At 37.3% G+C, this 21,127-nt stretch overlaps 1 protein-coding gene across 2 annotated transcripts in view; it reads left to right on the top strand.

The window, feature by feature from the left end:
• Positions 1-21,127, top strand: part of LOC124804953 (phosphatidylinositol 4-phosphate 3-kinase C2 domain-containing subunit alpha) — a 248,117-nt gene that overhangs the window by 45,892 nt on the left and 181,098 nt on the right. For both annotated transcript variants that reach the window (XM_047265340.1, XM_047265341.1), the window contains exons 5-7: positions 12,608-12,834; positions 12,915-13,023; positions 13,152-13,295. In XM_047265340.1, the coding sequence (XP_047121296.1) occupies positions 12,608-12,834; positions 12,915-13,023; positions 13,152-13,295 (480 nt within the window). The remainder of the gene's footprint in view (positions 1-12,607; positions 12,835-12,914; positions 13,024-13,151; positions 13,296-21,127) is intronic.

Below are 21,127 nucleotides of genomic sequence, written 5' to 3' on the forward strand. Positions count from 1 at the left end.
ATACATAATGGCACATGATAGCTGCTGCACATATTCATTCTTTTTCTTTGTTCTTTCTGCTGCATCCTCTGTTCGTGTCACCTTTCTTGGGCAAGTGGGTTCCAACTTCTGCAGACAAACTTCATCTGGAACTCCAGACACACATCTTTATCAGTGTTTGGAAATCTACTGTCGTCCTTAAGACTTGAGAAGCCAGAGATGAGCTATCAAAAAGTTAAGACAGTCTGCTTCTGTCTTCTCAAGCTTCCATAAAGGCCTCATGTAGGAATTAACAACTGACAAATCTATTAGAAAGAAAAACAGTTTCTGTCACCACTTCAGTGGATGATGACCTACAGTGTACAATCCCCACAGCTGATCAAATCTATCAATTCCTCCCATTATTTTGTTAAACTCTGCCACAGTCAAAGTAGCAGAATACTTCACTGCTGCTACCATCTTTATTCATTCGCCGGCCATCCTGATTTAGGTTTTCCGTGATTTCCCTAAATCGCTTCAGGCAAATGCCGGGGTGGTTCCTTTGAAAGGGCACTGCCGATTTCCTTCCACATCCTTCCCTCACCCGAGCTTGCGCTCCGTCTCTAATGACCTCGTTGTCGACGGGACGTTAAACACTAATCTCCTCCTCCTATTCATTCGCAAAGCATCGATGTTTTTGGGATGTTGTTATTTGATAATATACGCAGAGGTTGACTATCGTGCCACTTGACTGCTGTAGCGCGTGACCCAACTGCAAATTCAGATTCTCCTCTACTAACTTTCTAATTTTTTTCAGTGTGTCTGGCAAATCCTTCCTGTTTGAACAATAGTTTCATAGCCTTAAAGGCCAATGAGACTGTAGCTCTTCCATTATTTGATATGTTGTAAAATTATGAGCAAATACTAGCAAACTTTTGCTTCCGACCATTAAATTTATTAGTGTAAGCATGTAATCTTTAATCAGTGAAAATTCAGACCCATCATCTTTCTTTTTTTTCCAGTGTAGGTGTGTAAGTTTATAGTGTACCTATTCTGTGCGTCAGCTAGACACTACACTTTATAGCCATATTAGACTGGTTTCTTTGGCATATATTGTTTTAGTGTTGAACATCCCTTGAAGGCCACTTTACATTTGTCAGCTGCCAAAACGTGGTGGTTTGTACCCTTCATACAGTTTCTTTGACAGAGCACCTATGACAGGTTGGATTTGTGCAACATATCATATCCCAGTTGTACTGTTTTGACATGTGCTGCTGTCATTGCAATGCAGATTCTCAACAAGTTTTTGTATTGATGCTTTGTCATCACTGAGGAGATAACAGGTACACAGTGGATAGGATCAATACTCCAATAATTTGAGTTGAAACTAGTGTATACCCATCAAAATAAGCATTCCCATAAAAGTTTTTACCTCAGCAATGGTGATGTCCTGCCAGTTGGAAGTTACCTTACTTGTTTTCTTTCTTGACCTCACCACGCACCTTTCCTGTTTCACATATAAGTTCGCATGATTTGCAAATGTATAGCAACAGATCTTTTATAAATAAAGATTGGAAATATATTATTACATTATCAGACTTACAGAGATTCACCACATTTTCTGTACTTTCTTCTAATTTTACTGGAAGATTTTTCAATATAAGAAATATTCTCACTCCATGTGTTAACAGTAGGAGAAAATGTGGAAATAGCTCTTTCCAGGATCAAGTTCAATACACTTGGATAACAAAGAGACATGATTCCCATTTCTCCATGTGCTATTGTTGGATCAAAATCGTCATTATCTGGTACCATAATGTTATCATTAATTTCATTCAGGTCTGTCAAGTGTGCCCGGTGAATTGATGTCTTTATCAGAAGTGGAGTCAGTGTCAAAACCTGAACCTTCTACATCTTCTGATAAGGAGTGCAAAATTCTGAGAAATTTTTCTTGCGTCAGTCTAGTCATTCCAAACAGTGAGATATATATATTGGACACCACATTCATTCCATAGCTGCACACTTTGCACCACACAGAGCTCAATGGGACAGCAGGGGCTGTGTGGTGTGGACTGGGTGGTTTTTTAGGCTAGAGGGTCTCGGGGAAATGCAAAAAGAGCTTCAGTCTCAAAGGGTGCAGGTTGAACTTTGGAAGAACATACAGGAACCATCAGCATAACAGCTGTAAACTGTTGTAGCTGTGTTGGGAAAGTACCAGAGCTCCAAGCTCTAATAGAAAGCACTGATGCTCAAATCGTTACAGGCACTGAAAGCAGGTTAAAGCTGCAGATAAGTTCAGCTGAAGTTTTTGTTAAGAACCTTACTGTGTTCGGAAAGCATAGGTAAACACTGTCAGCGGTGGCGCGTTTGTTGCTGTTAGTAGTAGTTTATCTTGTAGCAGAATTGAAGCTGATAGTTCTTCTGAGTTAGTATGGGCAGAGGTCATTCTTGCCAACTGGAATAAAATAATAACTGGATCTCTTACCGACCTCCCAACACAGATGATACAATTGATGAGAGATTCAAGGAAAACTTGAGTTTAGTTTCAGACATTTAGCCTGGTGACTTTAATTTACCCTCAATGTGTCATTGAGAATACATGTTTAAACCCAGAGGTACGCATAAATCAGCATCCAAAATTGTGCTAAATGCATTCTCTGAGAATTATTTTGAGCAGTTAGTTCATGAGCCCATGCGGACAGTAAATGTTTGTGAAAACACACTTGACTTCTTAGCAGCAAATAAACCTGAGCTAATAACAAGCATTAAAATGGATACAGGGATTAGTGAACACAGGGTTGTCGTAGCGAGATTGAATATTGTAACCCCAAATCCTTCAAAAATAAACGAAAAATATACCTGTTCTAAAAAGCAGATAAAAATTCACTTGACACCTTCCTGAGACACAATCTCTACTCCTTCCAAAATAACAATGTAAATATAGACCAGATGTGGCTAGAATTCAAAGAAATACAGGGTGATTCAAAAAGAATACCACAACTTTAAAAATGTGTATTTAATGAAAGAAACATAATATAACCTTCTGTTATACATCATTACAAAGAGTATTTAAAAAGGTTTTTTTTTCACTCAAAAACAATTTCAGAGATGTTCAATATGGCCCCCTACAGACACTCGAGCAATATCAACCCGATACTCCAACTCGTTCCACACTCTCTGTAGCATATCAGATGTAACAGTTTGGATAGCTGCTGTTATTTCTCGTTTCAAATCATCAATGGTGGCTGGGAGAGGTGGCCGAAACACCATATCCTTAACATACCCCCATAAGAAAAAATCGCAGGGGGTAAGATGAGGGCTTCTAGGAGGCCAGTGATGAAGTGCTCTGTCACGGGCTGCCTGGCGGCCGATCTATCGCCTCGGGTAGTTGACGTTCAGGTAGTTACGGACAGATAAGTGCCAATGTGGACTCTCCATACAGTTGATTGTGGAATTTGCAGCTCTCTGCTAGCTCTGCGAGTCGATTTTCCTGGGCTGCGAACAAATGCTTGCTGGATGCGTGCTTCATTTTCATCACTCGTTCTCGGCCGTCCAGAACTTTTCCCTTTGCACAAACACCCATTCTCTGTAAACTGTTTATACCAACGTTTACACCACCTATCAGGAGGTTTAACACCATACTTCGTTCGAAATGCACGCTGAACAACTGTCGTCGATTCACTTCTGCCGTACTCAATAACACAAAAAGCTTTCTGTTGAGCGGTCGCCATCTTAGCATCAACTGACGCTGACGCCTAGTCAACAGCACCTCAAGCGAACAAATGTACAACTAAATGAAACTTTATAGCTCCCTTAATTCGCCGACAGATAGTGCTTAGCTCTGCCTTTTGTCGTTGCAGAGTTTTAAATTCCTAAAGTTGTGGTATTCTTTTTGAATCACCCTGTAGTATTGACAGCAATTGAGATATTTATAACAAATAAATCAACAAATGATGGAGCTGACCCACCGTGGTACACAAAACAGGCCAGAACACTGTTGCAGAAACAATGAAAAAAAGCATGCCAAATTTAAACAAATGCAAAATCTCTAAGATTGATGATTTTTTTACAGAAGTTTGAAATTTTCCATGGGCCTCAATGCGAGATGCTTATAATCGTTTGCACAATGAAACTTATCTCAAAACCTGGCAGAAAATCCACAGAGATACTGGTTCTACGTACAGTATACTAGAGGCAAAATAAAGTCAGTGTCTTCTCTGGGCAATAGCAATGGAAATACTATCAACAACAATGCTGCGAAAGCAGAGTTACTAAATACAGGCTTTCAAATTCCTTCTTCAGAGAATATGAAGTAAGTATTTCAGGATTTGAATCAAGAACAGCTGCCAACATGAGTAACTTAGAAGTGTATATCCTCGAAGTAGTGAAGCAGCTTTAATCATGTAATAAAAGCAAGTCTTCTGATCCAGACTGTATACCAATTAGGTTCCTTTTGGAGTTGCTGATGCATTAGCTCCATACTTAACAATCATATACAACTGTTCTATCAACGAAAGATCTGTACCCAAAGATTGTAAAGTTGCACAGGTCACACAAATATCAAGAAAGGTAGTAGGAGTAATCCACGAAATTGCAGGCCCATATCATTAACATTGATAAGCAGCAGGATTTTGGAACATATAGAGTGTTCCAACATTATGAATTACCTTGAAAAGAACAGTCTATTGTCACAGTCACCACAGATTTATAAAACGTCATTCTTGTGAAACACAACTATTTCTTCACACAAACGAAGTGTTGCAAGCTATTGACAAGGAATTTCTAATTGATTCCGTATTCTAGATTTCCAAAAGCATTTTGACACTATACTACACAAGTGGCTTGTAGTGGAATTGTGTGCTTATGGAATATCGTCTGTTATGTGACTGGATTTGTGATTTCCTGCCAGAGAAGTCACAGTTTGCAGTTACTGACGGAAAGTCATCAAGTAAAACAGAAGTGAATTCTGGTGTTCCCCAAGGCTTTGTTATGGTCTGTCTGCTGTTCCTTACCTACATAAACAATTTAGGAGACAATCTGAGGAGCCGTCTTTAAGTTGTTTGCAGACAGTCCTGTCATTTATTGTCTAGAAAACTCATCAGAAGATCAAAACAAATTGCAAAATGACTTAGAAAATCTATCTGAATGGTTCAAAAATTGGCAATTGACCCTAAATGAAAAAAAGTGCAAGGACATCCACATGAGTGCTAAAAAGAATCTATTAAACTGTGGTTACACGATAAATCGGACAAAGCTAAAGGCCATAAATTCAACTAAATACCTAGGAATTACAGGTACAAATTATTTAAATTGAAAAGAACACACAGAAAATGTTGTGGGGAAGGCAAGCCAAAGATTGTTTTATTGGCAGAACACGTGAAAGATCTACTAAAGAGGCTGACTATACCACACTTACCTGTCCTCTTTTGGAGTACTGCTGTGCGGTCTATGATCCTTACCAGATATGGTTAATGGATTACATAGAGAGAAAGTTCAAAGAACAGTAGCATGTTTTGTATTAGTGCAAAATAGGATAGGGAGTGTCACAAGCATTATACAGGATTTGGGGTGTACACCATTAAAACAGACTTTTTTCGCTGCAGCAGAATCTTCTCACTAAATTTCAATCACCAACTTTCTCTTCTGAATGTGAAAATATTTTGTTCATGCTGACCTACATAGGTAGAAACGATCATTATAATAAAATAAGGGAAATCAGAGCTTGCATGGAAAGATAGAGGTGTTTGTTTTTTCCACGCGCTGTTTGAGACTGGAACAACAGAGAATTATTGCGAAGGTGGTTTGATGAACTCTCTGCCAGGCACTTACTTGTGATTTTCAGAGTATCTGTGTAGACATAGATGTAGATGTTGAAAAGACTGTCACAAAATGAACTCTCAGCCACCATCCACCAAGGCCTTTGCTGAGGGGGAGGAAAAAAAACACACACACACACACACACACACACACACACACACACACACACACACACACACACACTCACTTTTATTATTGTTGTTATTATAATGCAAAGCTAGATGTTAAAAAAAATTCAGTTTATATAACTGAACTGACCATTAAAAAGCCTGAAAATCATCTGAATTTTCTTCTTCCTCTGTGTCATCATCATTCTCCTCTTCATGTGTAAGGTGGTCTTAACTCATCAAGAATGTTACTTAAGCCGCTTTTCTTGAAAGTTTTAACAAAAGCCTCTTCTCACTTTATACTATGACTGTTTTATCCTCTGATTCATGTGTTTATTTGTAGATTATTTTAAAGCTCCATTTTATTTGAATTCATTTTGGGTTTCATCCATCATTCATTTGTTCCATTCTTCTCTTATGCACACTTTAAGTGGGTTATTTATCATGACATCAGGGGATTGCAATTGTGAAATAAGTCCTCCTGGAACAACAGAAAGCTCTGTACAGGGTGATTCAAAAAGAATACCACAACTTTAGGAATTTAAAATTCTGCAATGACAAAAGGCAGAGCTAAGCACTATCTGTCGGCGAATTAAGGGAGCTATAAAGTTTCATTTAGTTGTACATTTGTTCGCCATTTCAGCCAATAAAGTTTTTGGTCCCTTTTTCTTCGAAGGTGCTACTGTAACTGGACTGCAGTATCTGGAGATGTTAGAGAATTGGCTGTTCCCTCAGCTTGAACAAGAAGCACAACAATTCATATTTCAGCAGGATGGAGCGCCACCACATTGGCACTTATCTGTCCGTAACTACCTGAACGTCAACTACCCGAGGCGATGGATCGGCCGCCAGGCAGCCCGTGACAGAGCACTTCATCACTGGCCTCCAAGAAGCCCTGATCTTATCCCCTGCGATTTTTTCTTATGGGGGTATGTTAAGGATATGGTGTTTTGGCCACCTCTCCCAGCCACCATTGATGATTTGAAACGAGAAATAACAGCAGCTATCCAAACTGTTACGCCTGATATGCTACAGAGAGTGTGGAACGAGTTGGAGTATCGGGTTGATATTGCTCGTGTGTCTGGAGGGGGCCATATTGAACATCTCTGAACTTGTTTTTGAGTGAAAAAAAAACCTTTTTAAATACTCTTTGTAATGATGTATAACAGAAGGTTATATTATGTTTCTTTCATTAAATACACATTTTTAAAGTTGTGGTATTCTTTTTGAATCACCCTGTATTTCCTTGTTTCAATTTCTTTTTCACAAAATTTTTCAAATGTCTATTAAACTGATCTAGTACAAAAAGAGAACTCTCTTCCAATAAAGCACCTTTCCTTCTCTCTCACTCTCTGTTAATTCATAATTTCATTGCAGCCTCATCCATCCAACTGTTGTCATGTAAGTAAACACCAACACCTGGCAGTGTTTCCAAAGATTTTGGCATTGTTTCGCACTTGAAAATTATCATTGGATTAAGTTTGGTATTGTCAGCACATGATGAAATGACAACAGTTTTGTGCCATTAGTTAAAACTTCTGGGCTGAGAGGCTGTGGTCGATCTGCAAAACATCTTCTTCCTGACATTTCATTGCCAACTGCAGGCAACATCTTCCGAGGTGAGTCAGTGACTGGCTGCCAGGCCATGGAGGTCCCAATTGTATAGGGCGCATAGAGGGCACCACCATACATCACTTGGGGCCGACTGTACATCTCTCTCTGACTAATGTCATTATTCTCGATTGAAGATAATTGATTGGCACATCATTGGTGCAAAGTCGACTGCCATATCTTGTCTAACTTTAAGCCTTCCCCTTTTCTGTTAAAATTATTGTAATGTTTCTGAGTCTTTATAGCTTCCCTATACATATGTGCTCATAATAATGCGATGTTGTGGCTAGCATGCTCTTCTCATTAAATCTTATTTTGTGATCACCATCTTTAAAAACATATTCTGCTACAGCTGATTTGTCGGTGTGTCCCCGTCAACAGTTCCTTTTGTGTTGGATTAAGTAGGTATTGATACTTCTTTTCGTTGTTCCAATATAAACCTTCCCACAGCTGCATGAATTTTATACACCCCCAGGAGTTGCAAAGGGGTGCTGTGCGTCTTTTGCCAATCTTAAACACTCACTAACCTTCTTGGTGGGTCTAAAGATTGTTTCAACTTGAAACTTGACCAAAACTTTCCCAATACAGTCTGTAACATTGTGAATAAATGTAAGAAAAACTTTTCCAGCTGCCAGTTGTTACTGAATGTTGTCAGACACTTTTCTTCTGGGATGAAGTGCTTGATTTATCTCGTTGACACCATATCCATTTTTTTAAAAGCCATTCGCAAATGATTTAGTTTATATTGCAAATAAACTGGCTCACAGATCTTATTAGCTTTGTCCACCATTGTTTTAATGACACTTCTCTTCTGCCTGGGAAGATGGTTCGAAACCTTATGGAGGTAATGGTCAGCTTGTGTATCTTTTCTATAGGGTATAAAGTGTATGGAAAAGATACACATACCAACCATTATCTCCATAAGGAGTTGAACCATCATCCCAGGCAGAAGAGAGGTGTCATTAAAACATTCGTGGGCAGAGCTAATAAGATCTGTGAGCCATTTTATTTGCAAGATGAACTTAATCATTTGTGAATGGCTTTTAAGAAAAATGGTAATCTGACAAAGAGATAAATCGAGCACTTCGTCCCAGAAGAAAAGTGTCTGACAACATTCAGCAACAACAACTGTCAGCTGGAAAAGTTTTTGTTACATTTATTCTCAATGTTACGGACCGTATTGGGAAAATTCTGGCCAAGTTTCAAGTTGATACACTCTTTAGACCCACCAAGAAGGTGAGTGAGTGTTCAAGATCAGTGAAAGACGCACAACACCTCTTAGCAACTCCTGGAGTGTGTAAAATTTGTGTAGCTGTGGGAAGGTTTATATTGGAACAACGAAAAGAAGTGCCAATACGTGCTTAACCGAACAAAAAAGGCACTGTCAACTGTGACATCCCGACAAATTAGCTGTAGCGGAACAGGTTTTAAATACGGTGATCGTGAAATAAAATTTAATGAGATGAGCGTGCTAGTCAGAACATAAATTCAGATAAATTCAGAAACACCACACTAATTTTAATAGAAAAGAGGAAGGCTTATAGATAAGTTAAGGCTGTCACCTCTGCACCAATGATGTGACAATCAATTACCTTCAATCGAGAATAATGACGTTAGTCAGAGAGAGATGTACAGTCGGCCCCATGTGATGTATGGTGGTGCCCACTATGCTCTCTATATAATCTGGACCTCCATGGCCTGCAGCCAGTCGTTGACTCATGTCGGAAGATATTGCCCACAGTTGGCAATGAAATGTTAGGAAGTAGTAGTTCCACAGATCGACCACAGCCTCTCAGCCCGGAAGTTTTAACTAATGAAGATGCTGACCGTGAGAGCCTACACGTTATGAACAGTTCTGTCCATTTTCTCATGTTCGCTTGTTTTTATAGTTACAGTTTTAGCACCTTCCATGGAAACGGTTCTGTTACTTGGCACATTAAATGTCAGAGCAGTTTCATCCATATTCGCTATTTGGCTTAGTTCCACACTGGTTTTCTATCAGTGTTGAATAACAAAGTGATAGAAAGATAATATTTTCTCTTCCTAATCTTGTGGCACTTCCCGAGATTTTTGTTTTGGTTCACATGCTATATCCATGAAACTTCATAAACCTGTAGCACTAACCAACTTCATGCTTAAAGTCTCTAAAGTTCCACTGTAGCGCTACATTATGAGCATCTATTTGAAACATTTTTGTATTAATTCCAGTGGCTTTTTGAAGGTGTCCTTGACTCCATTTCAATACATCATCATCATCTAGTTTTGGCCATTTTGCATTCAATCTTCTATTTGCACATTTAGTCTTCCTCATTATTTTCCATTCCTCTTTAATAGCCAGTCAATTGCGAATGGTTTTTTATGTACGTGCAAGGCTGAAATTCCACTCAGCTGCCGTTTCCATGTTCTTCTGTTTATGCTATTACTTTTAATTTGTAGCTCACATCATATGAATGCTTTTTATTTTTATTTTTTTTTCTGTTATGGAAATAGCTACTAACAAAAATATTGTGCTTTTACCTATACCAAAAATCACTTTTAATTACAGTTCACTGGCACTGTAGACTGCAGTGATGGATCGTAGGTTAGACAGTGTACTGGGTTTTGTGATGGCAGGGCGGGAGGGAGACAGTGTTAGCAAGCTTGTGAATCCTTGCTGCTCATGCTTGCCGCATTGGAGCACTCCTGCTGCCAGTTGAATCCATTGTTGCCTGATAGAGATAGGTTTCCTGCAGCATCGAATATAAGGCCATTTTTAAGACTGACGGGAATTTTAAATCAAGCACTGAACATTTTTATTTTAATTTTGAGCATAAGACAACATGAATTTTGGAGGCAAGTTTTTAAAGAAAAAGTGAGTCTTATAGTCCATAAAATGACAAATAGTTCCCATTACCTTATCCTGCAACATATCTGTGATTTTCATTGAAAGTTAGCTTATACAGACACTGTATGTTTCGTTGGTAAATGTAAAAGTAGATAAATATAATGCAGTTCATTCCACACACAAAAGAATAGCACAGAGTTTAAAGAAAGAAAGAAAAAGTAAAAAAAGCTCTTGCCATTAAAATAATTGCTCTGTTTCACTCTGAAACAGTGCTGATACGTTGATTGACTAACAATATAAATGAACAGCAGCTTCTACACACCAGTTTGACAAATTCACAGTTAATACACTACAAAAAGATGGCAGCACAAGTTAGAAGTGAGAACACTGATTACTATTGGACTTAACAGCAAAAACAAAAATGAAAGAACTGTACTTCCCACTGGTCACGAAACGGTTAATTCTGTTCACACTTATAATATCTAAATTTACTCTATTAAACTAAAAAGAAAGTTTCTACTTTTGGGGAAAAAAAGGCACTGCCTCTTCAGTTAAAGTAGATAGCCAATATTTACATGCTATTAGTACCATAATATTTACTTGACTACAATGACATTTTTCATATAAAATATGTACCTATGTCGGTAAATACTGAGTACTAATTAATGTCTTACTTGTTATGCAGCTCTATAAACACACTTTTACTTGCCATCTAGCTACCAGAACTTTTCAGTCTGTGAATATAGATGTTCTTATAATACGTAGAAAGAGCAGCTAATAAGATAAGATTTTAATTTTCTTTTCAGTTGGTAAGAATTCCAAATTTCATGCTTTATATTGAACAGGAGCCCATGATCCTATTCTGAACCTTAGATTAGGAGGCAAAATCTACATGAAAATTATTGGTGTTCCTTGTACTGTGACTGATTTTCCTAGTGAAACACCCATTGCAGGTGTGGAGACGGTGCTTTCTTCTGACCTAATTGATTTATCTATCCAGCTGTAGGGGAAACTACTATTTAGAATGACCTCTGTACTACAGTGCAATTGAGTATTTTTCAAGTTAACAAATTAACACCAGAGTTGGAAGAAGTGGTGACAGGAAAAAACTCTCGGGTCTCTGGATTTGTAATCTGGTTGTTATTTACCGAGCCATCAAGCCACACTTAACATGAAAAGTTTTGCCATTATACATGCAATCTATTCTCGGAGAAAATACTTTCATATGGATCATGTAAAGTACACTGCTTCATTCCCTCTTTTTCATCAAATGAGTACCACCACTGTTTTCTCGTAGACTGCTATGACTGTATTAGAAATACTCATTTGGAGCAAACTGATTGGTAACTCCACATCCACTAGCAGCATCTGCTGGGTCAGATGACCATCTGCTCTTTTTGCTGCAGCTGGCCTTCAACTTGTAAGACACTTCATACAGTACTTCTAGATATATCAGTGTTGGAAACTATGACTTGTTCCACAGCAGCCAGATCTGCAGACCATATCTATGTAAAATCCAGAAAAAGATAATATATGAGTGCAAATTGTACTTGTTTTTATATAACAATTGTGATTCTTCACAGAAAACGAAGTTATAAGTTGCATATCATGCAGTAGAGAGGCCCATCATTGAAAAAATGTAAAGAACAATAGTTATAGAAAGGAAAGCTTAAGGTTCTGTTCTATTTGGCCTATGACAACTAGGGAGGTGTTGGAAGGTGGACTCTCACTAGAGAGCCTAAAATTCTCTTGAAGTTGCAGAGTCTTGTGTGGTCCATGGTTTCCCTAACTTAAGATAAATGCCGCGATGGTTGCTTTGAAATGAACATAGCTGATTTTCTTCCACATCCTAGCTAGCGCCTCATTGCTTTGTCCGTGCCATAGATGGGAGTTACTCTTTCCTTCACATTCTTGTGCCTCTCACAATAACTTAAGATACATGTAAAAATGGAAGGAAAACATTTGCTTTGCTGTAGTTGCCTATGAAGACAGGTAGCTTGAATCCTTAACTCAAGGTGTTTCTTTATAACCAATAAAGATGTTACAGCACTTAGTAGCACAGTACAATAGAAAGACAAATGGGCAGTAAGTTGTATATTAAGAGAGAAATAATAAGAGTAATAAGAGAATTCTAGAATGTGTAATGTAAAAGGTGAGAACCAGTTGCCTAGGAGTACTTATTAATCAATCATTAAATCATGTTCTAATGTTAGAAACAGTGCAAGTGATGTATATGTATGCTCAATTTTATTTACAATATTGTGTAAACTGGTAATTTAAATTTCTGCAGCGGTGGACGATACAGAGTCACAATGTTCGGGCAGCTATTATGACGCTTATGATCCTTTCGACTACATGCATGCTCCATCATGTGATGGCTCTCAGTCAGATCCAGTATATGCAGCTGTTGTGAAAGAGAAGGCCCCAGCTACAGTCACAACACCACCACCACTGCCACCACGTAGCTCAGCTGCCTGGAGTACAATTGAAAGGAGAAGGTCCTCTCTTGAAAGAAGGGTATTTCCTGTTTGTAATTTTTTTTAATTTGCTGAAGTAATTTAATTCTTAGCTCTATTTAAGTGCTTTTCATTTTTCAGACAAAGACAAAAAGTCGACTGTACGAAAATGTCAGAGTAAGAAAGTGCAGTACAGTACATCAAAATTCGGAACTATTGGCCTTCCATAATATGGTTAAAAAACTTCGATGTAAGTAACCTCACTGCCGTGTTTGCAGTTCACAATCCCTCTCCATTATTATTAACTTGTCTGCTGTTGTCCATAATTGTGTGAATTTATGGGACTTAAGTTCACTATTTTTTTATCCTTTTTTTCAGCTGAATTTCCATGTGATGATCCATATACAAATGTCGGTTTAGTCATCAGTCCAACTCTGGAAAGTACGTATGCAGAAAGAACCAGCATAAAATTGGTTGTTCACTCTAAAAAGGATGAAAATCCTGTAACCTTTACTTGTGATGGTATGTATAGCAGAATATGGAATTTCTGGTGTTTAATTTAAAAAAAGTGTACCATGACGATTATCAGTATTGAATAAAGCAAGTTTACTGTTACCACTCACAATTTATTTATTTCCTCAATGTGACTCAGAAGTTTAAACCTCCATCATCCGGTGTATCTGTGTGGTTTAATATTGTGTGTATAGATACCATCTCCGTTCCCTTCAGAGTTTACAAAATGTGTTGGTGTAAGTGATTTAACAAGGCAGAAAAGCCTGTGAGCACTGATATGACCACTGGGTTGCACTGGTGGGAACTGTCCCTACAACATATCCTTTATTCTCATCCCAAAGTCGTAAAACAACACACAAATGTCATATTAACCTGCATGAATCCACCTGCTTACGGAGGTTTAAACCTCCAAAACATTTTGTGGAAACATATTGTGACTGGTAACTGTACATTTGTTTCATTTCATGTCTAATGTGTGTTAATATTTAATCTTTTGTGACATTTTACATTGTTTTTCAATACGATGTGGCAGTTGTTACTATTTCTTTCTGTCAGCAGAACAGGAACATTGGTATATGTCAGAATAGCTTGCAAAACTGCATTTGACAATAATATTAGAGACCTTTAAAACCCTTGAACTTTGATCCAGTATACCTTCAAGTACTTGGAAAGGAAATTGAGCACGGAACAGGAAAAAATTACTCAGAATCAGGTTGGTTGAGGTGTGTCATTATTTTATGAAAGGGAGTGATGTCACAAACACGAACCATTCAGGCAGCAGAAATAAGATTTCTCAATGTGGTAAAAGGATGTAAAAGATTGCAAAGAATTAGGAATACAGTGGAACTTCTATTTTATGTTTTCGTGCGGTCCAGACTTTAAAAACCCAATATTGAGGAAAACGCAGAATCGAGGAAAACATTAAAACCCTGAAGATATGAGCAAGAACATATGTAATTGGCATATGCGATTAAAAATAGTAACCCTCCAATAAATTGTATAAAACCTGTGTAAGTGGAGGAAATTAAATGTACAGTACAGTGTTTTTACAGTGTTGAAATGAATGTCACCAGTTCTTAAAAAACACAGTTGTGCAAATTGAAGTAAAAACTCGCCAAAAATTGAAATTTTGTATCTGGATAAAAGGTAATTGAAGTATTTTCCAATGAGCTGTGACCACAAATTGTATATCAGAACACGCATTTTTGAGAGATCTTTCCTTTATGTTCAATTAGAAAAAAAGCAGAGATTGATGATCATGGTGAGTTAAACCAAAAACTATGAAGTACATTGGAAGGTGTCAGAATCTAATATGTGGGAGTCTGTGTTTTCCTTCTGTAGCCAGTGGCAGTGCAGCATACTCTGGTGATGTGAACACAGTGACCTCTAGTGTATCACTTTTAAACTTTTCCTTGTTAATTATGCTTAGGGGAGAGCTTGTTTGCACCCAAATGAGCTAAGTAAGTGACGTCAAAATGACATAGGTGAGTGTTTGTGGTCTATGTCGATACATCGGTTGGTGAATATAAATAGAGTTGACATGAAAGTATCACAGCCCAACAAGAGAGGAAATGTTGGTGACAGCTCTCGGCCTGGAACAAATCCTGTCAGATCAACCCCTTGCACAGCAACCAGGTGCTGGCTCACAGTCCAGTGTGTCTATGCACCATGTAAAATCTTGGGTCTACATTAGGGGGTAATCAACCTTTTTGGCAGGCAGCCCAAATTTTCGAGAGGTGGTTTCCCCACTGGCCACTTTACCAATTTTTGTTTTGTGAACCAAAGCAAGCAAGAAATATTCATTTATTTTTAAAGAAAATAAAACAAATCTTAGGAAAGAACATTTATTACACTATTGAAGAAATGCAATGTTAGAGGGATGTCTGGCTTTGTTTGACTGAACGGGCAAGTGGTTGCTACAAGCAAAGAATTTTGCAGATGAACACCACTAATTCGTGTTCTCACTTGTGATGTGATATAATTTATCCGACCCCAAAAGCTGTTCACATGCACGAGTGTTTCCAGACAATAAAATAATTTTTGAAGCATGTTTGTAAAATGCTGCATAGTTCTTCTTGTCCAAATATGTTTTATAGAACTCTTTCAAACCAAACTGATTAAATTTATCTTTTTAACTGTGCATCATATTGCATTTTGCAGCATTCCATTTTGTAAATATCCCACTGTTGAACTCGTGTCTACAGAGAATGGCATAGCAAATACAGAAAAAAGCAGGCAATATTTCTTAAAATCTTGAAATTGCTTTCTAAATTTATATTTTGAGTCAGATATCAAAGAAATGTATTTAAATTCTGCTGGCTGTATGACATCAGATTGCTTTGACAGTGTAGGAAAATGTGTGAAGTTTTTTTTGAATTATTGTCCCTAATGCTGAAGATTCATTTGGAATGCAGAAATAAGATGATGAATGATGTTAGTCACCAGATCTTTTCTTTGGAGTCAAGTGTTAACATCATTTAGTTGGCTAGTTATATCGACCAAGAACGCAGAGTCAAAAACCTATATTTTCTCTTCGAACCTGGGGAGTCTCTTTGACTTGCTCTCAAAAAAGATTGTATTTCTTGCTTCACATCAAATAGTCTTTTCAACATTTTTCACACAGGTTAGCCATCTGACTTCTGTATAAAATGAAATGTTATCGTGCTCTGAACCCAAAGACTTCAGAAATTCATGGAACTGATGATTATTCAGTCCTTTCGTCTTTATAACGTTCACTGTTTTGACAACAAACTTCAGAAATTCTCTTGATTAATAATGCAACGAAAGTTTAGTATCGACTATTTGCCAACTTTGCGGGCCTTCTGTTCAATCAATCGAACTAAATATTGTTGTTTCCCAGCCATTACTGGAGCATCATATGATGTTAACCTTGATACACTGTTAAGTTTTAACATGAAGTGACTTAATGTTGATATAACTGCTTCCGACCAAATTTTGTGACTTCGTGATATCCTTAAATGGATACAATGGCGCTAATTCTACTGTTTCATTAAAATAGGCAAGAACACCGCTGACATAAATCACCACTTGGGCTGTATTCACCGTATCTGTGCATTCATCCAAAGCTAGAGAATAAAATACAAACTCAGATGCATGATTTTTCAAATTATCTTCAATTTGTCTTCCATTGTCATCCACACAGCTTACTAATTTCAACGATGGTCTCTAAGCATTCCTCGACTATTTTGCCATCTGAATATGGCTTAGATTTTTTTGTCGATATTAGAACTACTGCATAACTCACTTTCACATAGCATGCTGACTCTGAATTCGCCCTTGTACATATCTGCTGTTGAACAGAAAGTTTCCTTTTTAAGTCATTTACTTGTTTCTGTCAAAGTTGTCCCTTGTACTTATCAAACATAAGTACGTGTTTAGTCTCGCAATACCATTTGATGTTATATTCTTTTGGAATGGAGACAGATTCATTGTACATCAGACATGTGGGTTTTGTTTTATATTCCACAAAAAATAGTTTACAAACCACTTTCTTGAAAAGTTCTAACCTCCTCTGTAACTTTCCTCTTCTTACATCCTATTTGTTTACTAGTTGATGCCATACCAAGTTTACATCCTGAATTGAAACAGACCCTTTTTTTTTTTTTACAATCGTATTGACCAAGTCGTTTCTGAAAGTATTTGTATGGAGTGAAGCCATGTATGGTAGGGAAACATGGACGAGAAATAGTCTGGACAAGAAGAGAATTGTAGCTTTCGAAATGTGGTGCTACAGAAGAATGCTGAAGATTATATGGCTAGATCACATAACTAATGAGGAGGTATTGAATAGAATTGGGGAGAAGAGGAGTTTGTGGCACAACTTGATAAGAAGAAGGGACCGGTTGGTAGGACATGTCCTGAGGCACCAAGGGATCACAAATTTAGTATTGGAGGGCAGCGTGGCGGGTAAAAGTCGTAGAGGGAGACCAAGAGATGAATACACTAAACAGATTCAGAAGGTTGTAGGTTGCAGTAAGTACTGGAAGATGAAGAAGCTTGCACAGGATAGAGTAGCATGGAGAGCTGCATAAAACCAGTCTCAGGACTGAAGACAACAACAACAACAACAACAACAACAACAACAACATTGACCAACTAGGATCACGTTAACAACTTCAGTTCCTCTTCTTCTTTTGTTGTTGTTTCGTATTTTTCCAGTATTCCCTCATTTTCTCCCCATGAAGTCTCTTCCTTTCTTCTGTCCATGTTGTTCCCAATTTTTTATTTCTTCTGCTTTGAAAGCCTTCCAAATTTAGTATTTTGTTTTTAAAACGGTTTCTTTCTGCTATTTCTGATTCTTTGATATTGTTTCTTTCAAGATCTTTTCTTACTTCTGTAATCCATGCTATTGTCGATTTCTTCTTCCAGAAATATAGGAGTATTTGTTTTGTTAGTCTATTTCCACCCATTCGGTAGAGATGTCTAAAAAAGGTTAATCTTCGTTTGGCCATTACTTCAGATATTTTCTCTATATTTTTGTAGATCTCCTCATTACTTCTAATTTTCCAACCATCTGCAGTTTTCATTGCACCCATTATTTTTCTAATAATCCTTCTTTCCAGTACCTCTAGTTTGTCCATCTTATAGTTCATCGTTAGGCATTCATATCCATATAAACATTCTGGTCGTACCACTGTGGTGTAGTGTTTTAGTTTTGTTTTTCTAGATATACATTTCTTGTTGTAAATATTTTTGGTCAAACCATATGCTCTTTCCATTTTGTTAATTCTTACATCTATTGCAGGTTTTTCTAGTCCATTCTGTTGTATAGTTTCTCCAAGATATTTAAATTTATTTACTCGCTCTATTTTACATATTTGTGTTCCTATGTATTTTGGTGCATTTTTTATATTTGTCATGATTTTTCTTTTTGCTGAAATTTTGAGACCAGTTCTGTTTGTTAATTTTTCCAGAATGTTTATTTGAGTAGCTGCTTCTGTCAGGTTTTCTGAAAGTATTGCGAAATCATCCGCAAAAGCCAAACAGTTTACCTTAATTCCATTTGTTTTCCTTCCCAGAGTTATTGGCTCAATTTTGTGATTTTTTAGCTCAGAATTCCAGATTCTTACAATTTTTTCTAGTACACAGTTAAACAGTATAGGTGATAAACCATCACCTTGTCTAACACTAGTTTTTATTTCAAAAGGCTGAGATACTTCTCCCATAAATTTGACTTTAGATACTGTACCTGTTAGTGTTTCACGAATTATGTTTGCTAGCTTAGATTTAACACCAAATTCTCTAATGGCCTTATCTATCGTTTCTCTGTCTATACAATCAAATGCTTTCTTGAAATCTATAAATGACACTAGTATTGATTTGCTGGTTAACATTCTATGGTGAATTATTGACTTTAACATAAAAATTTGTTCTGCACAGGATCTTTCCTTTTGAAAACCACCCTGATATTCTCCTAGTTGTTTGTCTAAAGGATCTACCACTCTGTTGAGGAGAATTTTTGATAATATTTTGTATGCCACTGGCAGAAGTGACACTCCTCTGTAATTACTGTCATTTTGTTTGTCTCCCTTTTTATGTAGCAGGTGGATTAATGCTGTTTTCCATTCAACTGGAATCTTTTCACTTTTCCAAATGTTCTCAAAAAGCAGCTGTAGATCCTTTATGATTTGTGGTTCTGACCACTTCAATAATTCTGCTGTAATGGAGTCTTCACCACTTGCTTTATTGTTTTTGAATGTTTTGATGGCATCATGAATTTCTAGCTCTGTTGGTGGGAAATCTTCCTCTAGATTTTGAGGTGTCACTGGAAATTTTAATTTATCTGTTGGAACTGGACAGTTAAACAACTTTTCAAAAAAATTTGCTAAAATTTCACAATTTTCTTTATTATTTAATCCTATTTTGCCATTTTCATCTTTGAAACAAATATTTGGTGCCTGATACCCTTTAAGTATGTGTTTAAAGGTTTGGTAAAAATTTCTAGAATTATTTTTTGTGAAATTTTCTTCTATTTCAATAAGCTGACAATTTTCAAAGTTCCTTTTGATTTTCCGGATTATTTTTGATGTTTCTTTTCTTTGTTGTCTGAATTGTTCAAGGTCTTCCTCTTTTTTCGAACATCTCCATTTTCTCCATTTTTGAGCTCCTTGCATTAGTGCTTCTTCACACTCCTCATTCCACCATGTCTTCTTATTATTCTTGGCTAATCCTAAAGTTTTCTCTGCTGCTTGAGTTATTTTCATCTGGAGTTCACGCCAATCACCTTCTTTACTTGTCTCAATTTCTTCTCTAAATTTTTCTACATTTTCTTTTGTAATATTAGCTGTAGGGGTTTTGTATCTGATCACTTTCTTGGTCGCCTTTTTTGGTTTAGATGGGAGAAATTTTATTTTAATCTTAGAGAGATAATGATCTGATTCGAATTCCCCATTTCTGACTATTTTAACATTCATAATTTCCGTGATGTACCTTTTAGATATGACTACGTGGTCCAGTTGAAATTCGCCTAGGTTTGGATTTGGATGTCTCTGGGTTTTGGCTTTTCTTGACAGTTTGCGGAAATGTGTGGACATGAGTTTTAACTGAAACATTTTACACATGTTGATCAGTCTTTCACCATTTCTGTTTGTTCTTGAGTGTGCTGGATATTCACCTACAATAGCTCTAAATTTCTTTTCCCTCCTAATTTGCACATTGAAGTCACCAAGAAGTATTTTAACGTTCTTTTTAGGTATGATAGAAATTTCAGATTCTAAAAGATCCCAGAATTTATTTACTTTCTCCAGATTTCTTCTGTTGTCAGCATTTATAGGTGCATGACAGTTTATGAGGGTGTAACTTTTAATCTTGCACTTCATTGTTAACATGGATATCCTTTCTGAATTTGATCTAAATTCTGTTAAGCTATCTACTATTTTTTTGTTTACATAAAATGCTGTTCCACACATCGGCATGTTTTCCGTTATTCTCACTGCTGGTTTCCCTTTATAAATTCTATAATGTTGTGTATCAACTACATCCTCATCTAAAAATCGTGTTTCCTGAACTGCTATAATCTGTATATCGTTCTTCTGCAGAAATAATTCTAATTCCTTTTGTTTCCCAGTTTTCAGAAGAGAATTTACATTTAAGGTTCCAAAGTAGTACTTCAACTGAAAACTGGAAGGCTTTTCTTTATATTTCATCTTTTCTTCACCGCAAATGTTGGGACTCCCCAGAATCCTAGGTCCCATTGCATTACATGATGTAATGGTGGATTCCTCATCAGAGTTACCATCTGGGGTAGAGCATCCATTGTGCGAACTTTCCATATTGTGACTTGAAGCTGTAAATTGTAAAGAGTAGAGAATCCGAGGTCATCCCTGAATTCGCGAAGTAAGAGCGGGTTGTTAGCCTGGAATATTATTTATTCAGCCGCCACTAACGTGTGGAACAGACGCTGTCGGGGTGCCGCCACTAACGTGTGGAACCGTCGTGCCCTCTGTCTGTTTTGGCCTTGGACAAGAGACTGCCTCTTCTGCCAGCTCCGCTGTACCGAAGTCCATCTTCACCGCCTTCGCTGCCGTTGAGGTCTTCACCGTATACCTGGCAAGGGGCCCTCATGAGGTACTATCACCCGGGCCAGGTGAACCAAGGTTTTTTAATGAGGTGTTACTCCTCTCCCCCCCCCCCCCCCCCTCCTTTCTCAACCGGGCTTGGGACCGGCTATGGCGCAGTTCCTGTTCTTTCTTTTTTAATTTTTTATTTGTTTTTTTATCGTAACTCAGAATCTTCCAAAGAGGCCTTATGGTAATCAGAGTTTTGTAATTTTTTATGTATGTGGTACATGAAGTTCAGAATCAAATATTAGTTACCTAACA

This window comes from Schistocerca piceifrons, chromosome 7 (genome assembly GCF_021461385.2).
Source record: "Schistocerca piceifrons isolate TAMUIC-IGC-003096 chromosome 7, iqSchPice1.1, whole genome shotgun sequence".
In the NCBI taxonomy this organism is placed as follows: Eukaryota; Metazoa; Arthropoda; class Insecta; order Orthoptera; family Acrididae; genus Schistocerca; species Schistocerca piceifrons.